The 14,284-nt window shown below is 28.2% G+C and overlaps 1 protein-coding gene across 1 annotated transcript; it reads left to right on the forward strand.

Moving 5' to 3' along the window:
- Positions 1–4,148: 4,148 nt before the first annotated feature.
- Positions 4,149–13,875, forward strand: LOC109801340 (cytokinin dehydrogenase 2). Its single transcript, XM_020362386.2, has 5 exons — positions 4,149–5,029; positions 9,077–9,204; positions 10,651–10,917; positions 11,208–11,476; positions 12,752–13,875. The coding sequence occupies exons 1-5, from the start codon at positions 4,426–4,428 to the stop codon at positions 13,047–13,049; spliced, it is 1,566 nt and encodes a 521-aa protein (XP_020217975.1). The 5' UTR covers positions 4,149–4,425; the 3' UTR covers positions 13,050–13,875.
- The last annotated feature ends 409 nt before the right edge of the window (positions 13,876–14,284 follow it).

The following is a 14,284-nucleotide window of genomic DNA, read 5'->3' on the forward strand; positions in this document are numbered from 1 at the left end:
TCTTATCTAGTTATATCATAATATTTTCATATCAATTTTAAAACCAGATATTAGTTATATAAAAATATCAAAATCATATAATAAATTATTAATAAGATTCTAGTTAAATAATTTAAAATAATCAATTTTATCACACAACAATAAAGAAATACTAATAGTTAAGAAAATACATTTGTACTCTTCCTATTAGAAAGAGAGAGGATGTTATAATTCTTTTTTTTCTCAAGATATCACATCTCTTCTATCAATAAAATTTAAATATAAAAATTTATTTAAAAATAAAGTTTTCATAAGTTAGAAATATATATTATAAATATGGATCAAAACAAATAAGAAATTTTAAAAAAACATATACTCTAATTAAAAAAATGCCTAAAAATCCAATCGTAGAAAAAACTAAATATTTTTTCACATAAATAACTATTGGTATTAATTATGTAGGAGTGCATATAAATATTTTTTTATATTATAAATTCATGTCTTGCTCTTACAAAAAACACTAGTGGAAAATTAGCATATTACGTTACCCCTTTAACGTCGAAAATACGAAAATCCGACGTAAAAAAGACGCGGTGGCATTTTTGTAGTTTTTGTGAACTTTTTTACGTTGGACATGATATGATCTGACGTAAAAAGTCAAATCTACGTCGGATGTATCTTGTGTCCGACGTAGATATGACATTTTATGTCGGACCCTACCAGGTCTGACGTAAAAAAGGACGCGAAATTGAATAAGAGAGTGCGAGGCACATCACGTGCATTCACTCTTCATCACTTTTCGTTTTTTTCTATGTAAACCCTCTCCCTCTCCTTTGTTACTAAATCGTTTTTTTGTCCTTTGCAGAGGGGTGAACTCTTTGTTACTCATTCGCACATTGTTGCAGCTCATCAGGTATGAATCAAGGTTTAGTTAACACTTTTCTACTTTGCATTGCTACTGTGGCTATCTGTTTTATTCAATTTTTTGTTTGTTCCATTTGTATAGGTCGTTGGCGTTTTCTTTTGGGTTGTTCTACGAAGCAGAACGACCTGTACTGCTTGCAGAACGACCCGTTCTCAAAGCACAACGGGCCGTTTTGAATGGAGAACGGGCCATTCTGCTTGGAGAACGGGCCGTTCTGCTTGCATTCTTATGTTTTTTTTTTGTTTTTTTTACTACTTTTTAACGTCAGATTTTCTAATGTCTGACATAAATTTACGTTGATTTTACAGGTCTGACGTAAATTTACGTCTCCCACATTTACGTCGATATTTTTTCTGACGTAAAAAGCTCAAAATATCCGACGTGGAATACCTCTTTTGTACTAGTGAAAAGAAAATGGGATTGATACTCAACAACAATATTATCTCACTTTTAAGAAATTAATATATTTTTTTAAGTTTTATTTAGCGACCAAATAGAATTCTGTCGCTAATTTTAACTAATATTTAGCGACCGAATAGAATTTTGTCGCTAATTTTAACTAATACTTAGCGACCAAATTAAATTTCATCGCTAATTTTAACTAATATTTAGCGACCGAATTCAAATTCCTTGCTAATTTTAACTAATATTTAGCGACCAAATTCAATTCCGTCACTAATTTTAACTAATATTTAGCGATCGAATAGAATTTCGTCACTAATTTAACTAATATTTAGCGACCGAATTCATTTCCGTCGCTCATTTTAACTAACATTTATCGACTGAATTCAACTCCGTCGCTAATTTTATCTAATATTTAGCGACTGAATTCAATTCTTTCGCTAAAAAAATCAAAATTTCTTATTTAGCGATCGAATTTAATTCGGTCACAATGTTTTTTATAATTTAGTAGCTAGTTGGTTGCTGGTTCCGTCGCAACCTTTGTGTTCATGAAACACAATCAAGTAGTGACTGAAATAGCGACCGATTTTCTAGCAACGACTTATTTTGGTCGCTAAATCAGTCCCTATTTGATTATTCAGAATCGGTCACTAAATCAGTCGCTAAATAACGACTGATAAATTTCGGTCGCTATTTTGCAATTTTCTTGTAGTTGCATGCAATATAGATCATAGAAGAAAGTTGGTAATTTTTCCAATACTTCTTTTTAATTCAAATAAAGTTTCATGATATAAAGATATTCTATATATCCTTCATTATTTGTTTCAATATGTTGCCCATTTAAACAAATTTCATTGAAACTTAATAAGTTTCTATAAGATTAAGAAGAATATAATACATGTTTAATATGCAACTTCATTCCTTTTGATAATAATATATTAGCTCTTCCAAAGCCTTCAATTATATTTGTAGTATTATATAACATTAATTTCTTGCATTATTGAATATGAAAAGACAAAAATTAATACATTAGAACATTCACTTCAGGGAATGAAATAATCCTAGTTAAAATGGTCTCTTGCATAAAAAAATCTCAATATTTTGTTTGTCTTCAAGAGACAATAAACCAACTTAGGATATTTCTTAATTTTTTTTATTAATATTGTTACTTTTGGAGCAAATTAGATGTATGAAAAATATAGTATATTTTTCAAATTGAGAAATCATTATAAAAATGACATTTTGTTATGTATCTTTAAACATCAATTTAATGTCAAAATCTACACTAATTTAATTTTATATCATCTCATAAATATTATTTACAAATAAATGTTTCATACAAAAAAATATTTAAAAGACATATCTCACTAACACTTTATTTTATCATTTTAGGAAATGAATGATACAACACAATCATATATTCTTTTCAAAAAATCATAACTCTTTAATGATTACATCTTTCTCTTATTTAAAAAAAAAAGGTGAATCTTTCTCATTATAATCAAATGATCAAACATAATATTTGTATCATATTTGTTTCTTTATCTATTGTTTTCTTTTTCATATTTTGGAAAAAAACTTCACTTCCGATGAAAATTATTTTATTTTCACTTTTCATATTATTTTCTCACTTCCAGTGAGAAAAAATAAATATTCTTTTATTTTCATTGTTACACAATTTTCCTACTTCTGGTGAGGAAAAAATATTCTTAAATTTTTTTTTTATTTGACAATGTCTTTTAGACCATTGCAAAAATGTTCTTATAATTCTATTTTCATGATTTTATCTTTAAGACCGGTTATATTTAAATTTCACAATGATATCAACAATACAAATATTCTATGGAATAATAATGTGAAGAATATGATTAAAGATAGAATATGAATAAAAATAAAATATATAACCTTGAAATATGAATTTGAAAAAATTGACTTTCTTTGATATATATTTTTTCACAACTTTGTCTTGTATGTTACAACACCAATGGAGAAAAGACTATTATGTTAATTCTAATGAAGGAAAGACTATCATGTGTTATAAAAGAAAGAAAAGGTAGAGAATAAACAAGACAATATAAGATGAAAAAAAGAATCTAATTGATGTATTATCTTTGAGAGATGACTAAACTATTTATAAGTACATGTGATAGCTAAACAATTACATAAAAAAAAGGAATAATACATAATGAAAACATAAATATTAATGATTGATAGTAAATATTGACATCTACTAATTGATTCACTAATTATTATTCATAATAAATACATATTTATTTTTTAATATTATTTTTTACTTATCCTTAATATATTGTTATACTTTATATTATATATATATATATATATATATATATATATATATATATATATATATACTATGGTTGTCAATTTTTATTTATAAAATCAATTAAATATTATTTCACCTTAACTTATTAAAATAAATTAATTGTATATCGCATGGGTATCGATCTAGTTAATGCTAATGATGTAATCTTGATATTAATAAATTTAAAAATTATATTTCATAATGTTGTTAACTATTTCTCATTAAGTTAAGTAATGATCACTGCAATTAGCCTCTTCTCATTTGTACAAGTTATACTCTAAATTCATCTTATTTTGACAAAATACATTACTTTTTTAATTTCTATTTCAAACTCAATGGCGAATGATATCATGAGATAAGCAAACAAGGTGACTTTAATTAGGACATTTAGATTTTACGTTAGCAATTATTTGGTCAAGCCTATTCCAACTTATATTTATGATATTGTAATGAATGAAATAAAATTTGTTTCTTCTAAAAAAAATAAATAAATGAGAGAAGATTTTTAATTATAATATTTATTTTCACCACTCTCTAATTAACATATTAAAAAGTTTTAAAAATGATAATAAATAATAAATTGCAATTTTTAATTGTGATAATTATTTTGACCTCTTATCAAATATTTTGAATTCTTTTTATTAATTATACGAGTCCATTTCATCAACATTGAATACATCTCGGCCAATCTTATTTGGCATTCTCCTCCCCATCTCTCCCTCTAATCTATATATAGACCCCAATTCAATGCAATATAGCACATTACCAAATCAACTCATCTTCTGTCCTCAAAAAGATGGCCAGGAATTCAGTGTTTTCAATGGCTATGATGATGTTTGTGCTATGGCTATCTAGAATAGTGTACACACAAGCTCAATTCCAACCACCCAAAGACCTAGCCCCAAAGTTTAGTCGTAACCCTGAAACCCTCTCACTAGCCTCAACCGATTATGGGCACATAGTTCACAAAACCCCATGGGCAGTGTTTGAGCCATTTTCCGTTGGTGATATCTCGACCTTGATAAGCTTCTCAAACTCTCTTCCCTCTCCTTTCACCATAGCCACTAGAGGCCAAGGCCACTCGGTTCTTGGACAAGCCATGACACGAGATGGGGTGGTGCTGAATATGACTAACCTCAATAATTCCAAAAATGGGTCACGAATTGTGGTGTCTGATTGTGATGGGAAGGGTTCATTGGGTTGTTATGCTGATGTGGGTGGTGAGCAATTGTGGATTGATGTGTTGCATGCAACTCTTGAACGTGGACTCACTCCTATGTCTTGGACTGATTATTTGTATTTGACGGTTGGAGGGACGTTATCTAATGCAGGGATCAGTGGCCAAGCCTTTCGATTCGGACCCCAGATCTCTAATGTTCTTGAATTGGATGTTGTTACAGGTATGCATCATTCACTCAATTTCTGTAAGTAATTACAATCTGTTTGGATAAATTACCTGCATAATTTATGATCTTAGATATGCATATATTAATTTGTATATTTTTTTAGAGAAATTATAAAAAAAGAATCTATAAATTAATTATGATGTTTTTAGTCTTTTAAATTTAAGATAAATTTGTTTTTAGTCCCTCAAATTTGAAACTGTTATTTTTAGTCTTTAAAATTTTCAAAAATATTATTTTAGTCCTTTAAATTATTAATAACATATCTGAAAGTGACAAATTAAGGAGGCTAAACAATATCAATTAAATTTAATGTGATATTTTCATTAATATGGACACTAGTAAGTATATTTTATGCAATAATATTTGATAAATTTTTTAACAAAATTTGAATATAAGAATTAAAATAATATTTTTTTTTGAAATTATAGAGACTAAAAACAATAATTTTAAATTTGAGGGAACAAAGACAAACTTATCCTAAATTTGAGAAACTAAAAACATATTTAAGCCATTAATTATTTATAAATTTATTTTATTTTATGATAAAGTTTTTTTTTTCCCCTAGAAGTGATTCTGAAAAAAATTATACAAACATATATCTTAGTTAATTGATTGACTTTTCACACAATAATTAATTACTTGAGGACAAAGGTTATAAACTTTTAAATTATCTCTAGAGATACAATATCTTGTTTGGCTAATAGTCAACATACTAGTTCCAAGTTTAATGAAATGATTGTTCGGGATAAGAACTTAATTTTGAATATAATATTTTTATATTTGATTCATTTCTTTTTTCAAAATCTAACAATATTAAATTTCAAGCAAGTGAAAATTTTATTTTCCTTATAAATACTAATGGAAAAGAAGACACTTTTTACCACCATAATTACTCTATTTAAATGCCCAGAAATAGTGTGCTATTATTGTAATTCAATAACAGTTTTATGAATAAAATTTTTACATATACAAAAAGAATTTGCAACATTTATTAATTATGATCGTATAATTTCTATAAAAGATTAAAATTGTTAAAAATAATGTATATTTTAAAATAAAGAATGATTTTTATATATAGGTATAGATATGAATTTATGCTTTTAATGTGTGAAAAAATTATTTTGTTTATGATTCTTAAAATATCTAAACTTTCCAATTTTTTTCCCTTCGGTTACAAAAATACTTGTACGGCTCCATAAGATGTTGAGAGAGCATCATATTACAAAATGCAAGTGTTTTTATATTTCTTTCTCATGATCAAAGATATGAATGTAACATTTTCATAAAAAAACTAGGATCCTGCCAAAAGAAGAATGCTAGAATTTATCATATAAATACTTAATTAGTATACCCGTTTTTATAGAAATTGCAGTTATACGATCCCTAGCCAAAAATTGTGATTGCAGAATTTGCAGTTATCTTTGGTAGATGGAAAAAAGTATTCCTTTGGACTTTATTCTTGAAAATGTAATTATAACGTATGTTGGAAATAAACGTTACATAATTATTATTTTCTATTATCGGGAAAATTTTACATCAAAAATAATTTTCGGAGTTGCTATATGCAGAAAACCTGGGTGTCTTTTCATATTTTTATTTTTCAATTTTGCTTCCAAAAATATTTTACCACTCAATAGATTATTTTTTTTATTCACAATTATGACAAATAAGTTCAAACATAATATTTTGTGTATCTAACCCTCACTCAATAGATTAAACATTAAAGACTAATATCTTAATAATACTATTAAAGATCTATGCAATGCTAAATTATATTGTTTTCAGTTGTGTAAAAGACTAATTCCATTCTGAATAATTGAATTAGTATATAATTTATTAATAATATTTTATGAATCAAATATTAATTATTATATGTATATAACTTGATTATATGTAAATTATATGCATATGTATATTTATTATATATAGTTTATTAATGATTATATGTATATATAAGCATGTGTATATGTCTGTATACACTAGAAATACCATAAATATATTTAAGTATTTGAAGTCTTATCTAGAGACGTTATAAAAACACATTTTGAAAATGTTTAATAAATTACAAGAAGTTCACGTACGTAAATGATTTTGTTGAATCAACCCAAATCTAAATAAGATACAGCCAACTTGATATATAGCCCTCATCAGTATACTTTTCGTTGTTGAGTCGTTTAAAGGGAAATTCTGACCGAGTTATTAAATTGAATACAAGGAAAGTCTTGACAAGTTAGGTATTTGTTTATATGATTTGAAAGTTTAATTAAGAGCATATATATACGTAACGATATCTTTTGTATTATTTTTTAAATTTATTTTGATTCTTTATCTTTTAAAAAGATTCTTTTAATTTTTATCTTTTAAATTTAGATTAATTATATCTTTTTGAATCTTTTTAATTAATTCAAAACTTGAAATCTATCTTATTAGATTTACTTATATAAAAATTATTGGACACAATTAAAGTTCAAATCAAAAGTGTTATTTTCATGATAAAAATTGAAATTTTTTTTAAAAAAATTATACTATTTTTTTAATTCTTTTTAAAAAATATATTATTTTCTAGTTGTTCATAAGATATATTTTTTACACAATTTTTATAATATTTATAGTCATTTTGAATTTAAACCTTGATTGCATTTCATGATTTTCATATGAATAAATCTAATGTTATAATTTTCACGTATCAATTAAAAATTGATTTAAAATAATGTAATAAAATTAAAAATGATCATTATTAAAAAAAAGTTGATCTAAATATAAAAGATAAATGACTAAAATAAATATTTTAATAAATAAAAAATCAAAATGAATGTAAACAATAAAATAAAATTAGTATAATTTAACCTTAATATAATTCAAGAAAAAGCTTAACAAATCAGGTACCAGGTTATATATATGATTTGAAATCCTTATTATCAGGGACAAAATGGGTTCAATATATTACTCAGTCGAGGTTTATTCTCTTAATTAATATAGGAATAATCTGTCATTGTAGATTTAGTATATCTGATGTATCCCATAAGATAGTATGTGAGAAAACCTCGCGACAATAGTCTCAAACATAAAATAAAATAATGTCTGTGTGATATATAAATTAAAAGAAGACTAACTATTTTCTTTAAATTGTTTGAAATAGGGGAGAGGGACATGCATGAACCTGTGGTTCATATTATGACCAAAACGATAGAAGAAATTATTTTATTTTGTGATTCTCCACTATAATCACCAAATCTCTGCTACTTAATATTTATGGTTAATTTTTCAACAAATGAAGATCCGAGTATGAATTAATACTAAACAAATGAAAGAATCAGTTAAATGTAATTGTCGCGTGATTTCACCGTATATGTATCAAGATTCTTCAACAGTCAAAAAAATCAAAGATAGAGTGCGGCATATGAAACACAATTAATGAAACTGTGGGATACTTTGTATACATTTTTGTCGACCAATCTCTTCAAGACAGTCAAACATCTGTTATTTAACATTCCTGCATGCCTTTCTTGCCATATGTAGTACCTTATAATCTTTTCTTGCATCTGTACAGAAATTTTTTTTTTCTGTTTTCAAAGTCAACGATTTGAGTCAATTATTCTTTTAGTAACCTAAAAATGACTATTGTTTTGAAGAAAAAAAATAATAAATTAAAAGACACATCACCAGAGTTAGGCAATTTAATTTTTTTTTATTTATATATACAAAATTACTTATTCATGTTTGAAATGGTTGTCCATTCTTCTAATTTTAATTAATGGTAGAATGTTTTTAAATTATTTTTTTTTCCTAAAATATAACTTAAATTATTTGGTTTTGATCTTTCAAATAAATTTATTAATAATTTTTAATTTTTTAAAAAATAATTCTAATTAACGATTATTTACTGTTGAGTTGACATGGAAATTAATTCATTCTTCCCCATTTTTTTACCCTCCTCCCCTCTCCCCAAGTTATATCATTTTACATATGCAGTTAGATACATGTTTATTTTTTTTTCCACGTATAAACTTTAATGTATCTATATATGTGGGTTTTATGCAGGGAAAGGAGACCTTGTGACTTGTTCTACTGAGAAGAACTCAGAGATATTTTATGCTGTTCTTGGAGGCTTAGGTCAATTTGGAGTGATAACAAGAGCCAGAATACCTCTAGGACCTGCACCCACTAGGGCAAGTATCATCCCCCTAGCTCTTCCTATATTTTCTTTCCGTGCAAAACTACCAACAATATCTTATGGAATTAACAAAAACAATATCCATGCATACATCATTGTTTTTCTCAAGTCACAATCGTAAATTTAAAAGTTTTTTTCCCCTTTTTTAATAAATAAAAATTAGAAAAATAAATTAAACAATTAGTTGATTAGTAGTAATAATTATTGTTTGACCTCTATCCCCAAGCTATAAAAATTAATCAAATAACTTTCTGATATGAATGTTGACTCTGGGTAAATCTCGAATTGTGCAATATTATTATTGTAGTCTTATATACTATATCCTTTGGTGTGAAGAATTGAATGATGGGAAAAATATCAACACCCCTAGTGGATTCCGATAGTAAGGGAAAATAACTCATACCTAGGTGGTGATTTCATATATTATTTATAAATGTTGGATATTATGAGTCTCGTGAGGTTTTAGTCAACTATATCATCAATTTAATTGTCTCGTGTGTGATTTATGCCATCCTGTTATCATGCATAACCACCCCATAGTGGGGCACAGTGAGATCAGGGAAGAATGAGATATTTGTGATTGTGACAAGATGTACCCATTTCAATTGTGACTTTACTATAGTCATTGTGGCTCAAACCTAAATGAAGAACATGAAAACCTAGATTATGATGTGCAATGACATCCACTTGGCCTTGAAATAATTAAGAGCTAGACCTAGACAAGAGAAATGAGGATTTAATCATGGTCTAAGGTAACATACGACTCAAGCTCAAATAAATCCAAACTTAGATGAATAATATAGAGATTTTACATTGATTAAAGATATACTCAAAATATAACAAATAAGTGAGAAATAATAATAATTTTGTAAGCCAATTTACAAAGTTGAATTAGGTTCAAATTCAGATCTTAAAAGAATCTTAATACAAGATGACATTTAATTCAACTTGAAATAAGTAGTACTCCGATGTCATTTAAGATTCAATGACTTGAAAGTGTAAGTCCTTGTGATGTAACATGAAGTCCTTGTGAGGGTTTAGGACCCATCCACCTCGATTCCAAGGGCTTTGATCTGGGAAAAAAAAATTCCAAGGGCTATTATTGGCTTGGTGATAAGCCTGTCATCTAACCTTACCCAAAATCTAAAGAGATTGGTTCCGACTTAAAGCTAGAGGATTTCTTTATCTACTTTATTTGCAAATTCTTTCCCAACTTCTATTTTTTTAACAGCACATATGCCCGTAACAAGAAATGATTCAATTTTATTAATAAGTCAATTAATTGAAACATAAATACAATAAATCATTGCTTCTTATTAACTCTTGATCATTGTATAATTCCTCTATCGGTGAAGTTGTACCAAGAACTCATGCATGCAGTTTATACCACATTTACGAAAATGTATACTAACTTCAATTTTTTTTAACTGGAACTTTGCAGGTGAAATGGCTACACCTACTTTACAACAACTTCACTAAATTTTCTACAGACCAAGAATATTTAATCTCGTTCAGTGAAAAGAATGACGTTACTGCAGCAGATTATGTAGAAGGTATGCTTCTATTGAATCAACCACCATTGGATCTTTCCTTTTATCCAGTTTCTGATCAACAAAGGATAACTACCCTGGTAACTCAATATGGCATTATCTACATCATAGAGCTTGTCAAATACTATGACAACAACTCTCAAGCACGCGTCGATGAGGTAACTTGAAACAAATTTTTTTTCACCATTTTAAGAACTTTTATCTTATATTTTAATCGATATAAATGAATTTATTAAAGAAATACAAAGGGTATACTCTATTTCTTTATACATCATACCGTGATGACCAAATTAATGCTCTTGATGAAAATAATTTTGCTTTCATGAACCCAAAAAGACCGTAACATATGTGTCAAACTCACTCAAATTGTTAGGAACCTAATTTTTAATTAATATATCCATAGATCATACTTTGTGCTGAGTTAATTATCTTCTTGTTTCGTGAATAGGAAGTTGCAAACTTGGTGAAAGGTTTAAATTTTGTTCCTACATTTATGTTCGAAAATGATGCGTCGTACGAAGAGTTTTTGAACAGAGTTCATGCTGATGAGCTAGTTCTTAGGTCAAAAGGACTTTGGGAAGTTCCTCATCCTTGGCTAAACATTTGGGTCCCAAGATCTCGAATCTCGGATTTTAATGAAGGTGTATTCAAGGACATTATTCTCAAGCAAAATATCAGTAGCGGAATTTCCTTAATCTACCCCATGAACAGAAACAAGTAAGTTTAATTATTAGATTATTTCAATTTTAAAAGTGTCAATTTATTATCTAAATCATCTGTCCCCTCCTCCCCTTTTATCTCCTTTCTAGTTTTTTCGATAAAAAATACATGTCACTAAAAAAATCCAAAATTAGTGAGGAAAAAAAAAACCGTCCCTTATTTTGATAACTAATTCATTACTCTTCTCCAAAATGACCATAATTTCAACATTTGAAAAAGTTTTAGGCTAAAAATCTAATTTGGTCCCATATAATATTTTAAAGTTTCAATTTAGTTTCACTTTAATTTTTTGTTTCAATTTGGTCTCTAATAATTTAAATTACTACAATGTCGAACTTCCGTCCATATTTTTTTAATGTCGTTTGGGCATTTTTCACGTGGAAAAAAATAAAAATATGTGATAATTTTCCATGTGGCAAGGGTCTCATATGTATGTCATGTGTTAATTTTACATCTGGAATTCCAGATGGTTTAATAACGGGCCGTTCTAGATGCAAAATTAACACACGACGAATGCAATTAGAACGGATCGTTCTGGTTTCAGAACGGATCGTTCTAGATGCATTAAAGAAGGAGGAGGAAACCTTATCACCTATGCATCTATGTGGCATCCAGGTCGTCCACATTTAACACTGTTTGTGAAATTTGGACGAAAGTCCTACATTGATGTGTTTTTAAATTATTGGGGACTAAATTGAAACAAAAAATAAAGTGGGACCAAATTAAAATTTTTAATTATTATGAGGGACCAAATTAGGCTTTTAGCCAAAGTTCTAACATAATTTATGTTCTTAATTTTTAGTGTAATATTAATTTTTGTTTAATTTGTCCTCTCAAATTCTTTGATTTTTACAATTAAAAATAATGTATTTATTGATAGTGAAATTATTTTAATAAAATTTTATTTAAAAAAATAATACATTTAAACTTTAGTTATTTTGAGACAAAAAAAAAGTATTTTTTTATATTGACATTTCTTTTTCTATTTCAATCTATTTGCATGATTTTATACATATGTGAGGGGTAAACTAAATCATGGTATATTGATAATTGAGTTCTTATGTTTTTTATATCCAATTTCTCTTACAATTTAATTACTTTCATTTGATCTCTTTTATTCTTTTCAAATATGTTTTCATTAATTTCTGGTCATATCATTTATCATATTTTTTTTCTCTCTTTCCTTTGGTTTTCTCTCTATATATTTCTCTTTCTTTTACCTATCCTTCAAATATGAGGTGTACACTGAGTTTTTTCCTCAATAATTCGTAGGTGGGATGATAGGATGTCTGCAGTTACACCAGCAGAAGATGTTTTCTATGCAATTAGTCTTTTGCATACCGCAATTGGGTTAGATATAGATGGGGTGCAAAAATTTCAAGCTCAAAACCAACAGATATTACAATTTTGTAAGAATGCTAGTATTAAGATCACAGAATATCTTACCGGTAACAAAACACATCAAGAATGGGTGGAACATTTTGGTCCAAAATGGAAAGTTTTTGAAGATAGAAAAGTTGAATTTGATCCCAAAAGAATATTGTCACCTGGACAAGGGATTTTCCAATGATCAATGTGCTACATTTTAATTTACAACTGAAGTCTCTTTATTTGGAATGTCAGTGTGTCGTCCATTGTAAAAACCAAATAAATCTGTTTAAATAAAGAGTTGGAATACTTTGTTGTATAATTGATTATATTATGTTTCATTGTTAATTTTTAATGTTCAAGGAAATTCACATGACTCACAAATCAGATCTCTTGAGGAGAGAAAAAAAACATAGTCATAGGATGTTTTGAGGTACAAGCTAGGGTGGGAGGCCTTAACATCTCTCTTCTTACAAATCATCACAACCTCAAGGATTTGATGTCTCAAGTTGTGCAAACATTGGAACAACAAATGTACTTGGCTAGGTTAACTGAGTATGATTACTCAATTCAATATTGGTCTGGAAAATCTAATCTGGTTGTAGATGCTCTATCTTGCATCCCATGAACTAATAATGCAGAATTATTGGTGTTGTTTATGCCTAGTTTCACATTCTTGCATGAGCTCAAACAAGAATTGTTTAATCATGATGAATTTCTAGTAATGTAGGAAGCTATTACTACATCTAAGTCACTTAATCTAAGACAGTTTATTAAAAATGATGTAAAATAAGACGCGGTGACATTTTTGTAAATAAAATAAACGTAATCTACGACGGTTTAAAAAATAACCGTAGTAGAATAGCCTACACAAATATATCTATGACGGTTTATAGTAAAACCGACTTAGATGTTAAGTGATCTACAACAGTTTTTGTGTAAAACTGACTTAGATGGAGACCTAAAACTAACGTGCGCGTCCTCTCTCAATTCATGCGCGCCCTTCAGTCTCCCAGTTCTCAGTTCTCTCCCACATTCTCTCTCAGTTTTCTCTCACTTCTCTCCACATTCTTGCGTGCAATCTCTCAGCGACGGCCCTCCGAGGACTCTCAACCTCTTTCATTTCATGTGACTTCTCAGTAACGGTGGCCGGAGGTGTTTCGAACGGGACAGGGAGGCCAGGGCCAATCTCGGAGACGATGCGGCCTTCGACCTCGACGAAGGCAGAGGCCATGTGCTGAACCACCGCTCGCATTGCTCTCACACTTGTTCTTCTTCTTACGCCTCCCACATGTGCCGGAACCCTACATCTACTCGACGGAGGCATCATTATTTCTCTTTATCTTTTTCGTTTATTCCTTCTGTTGGTTTTTCTCGCTAGTTTAATTTTTTTTTCCTTTTTTAATTCCATGTAAACAAAAACCAAGTCCACTATCC

This window comes from Cajanus cajan, chromosome 1 (assembly GCF_000230855.2).
Source record: "Cajanus cajan strain Asha chromosome 1, NIPB_CcT2T_4, whole genome shotgun sequence".
Classification (NCBI taxonomy): Eukaryota; Viridiplantae; Streptophyta; class Magnoliopsida; order Fabales; family Fabaceae; genus Cajanus; species Cajanus cajan.

Excerpts from the sequence above, each read along its gene's own strand:
- LOC109801340 (XM_020362386.2), top strand. The coding sequence starts at position 4,426 with ATGGCCAGGAATTCAGTGTTTTCAATGGCTATGATGATGTTTGTGCTA. Across the intron at positions 10,918-11,207 it reads CTCAAGCACGCGTCGATGAG|GAAGTTGCAAACTTGGTGAA; the intron begins GTAACTTGAAAC and ends TTTCGTGAATAG. Across the intron at positions 11,477-12,751 it reads TACCCCATGAACAGAAACAA|GTGGGATGATAGGATGTCTG; the intron begins GTAAGTTTAATT and ends AATAATTCGTAG.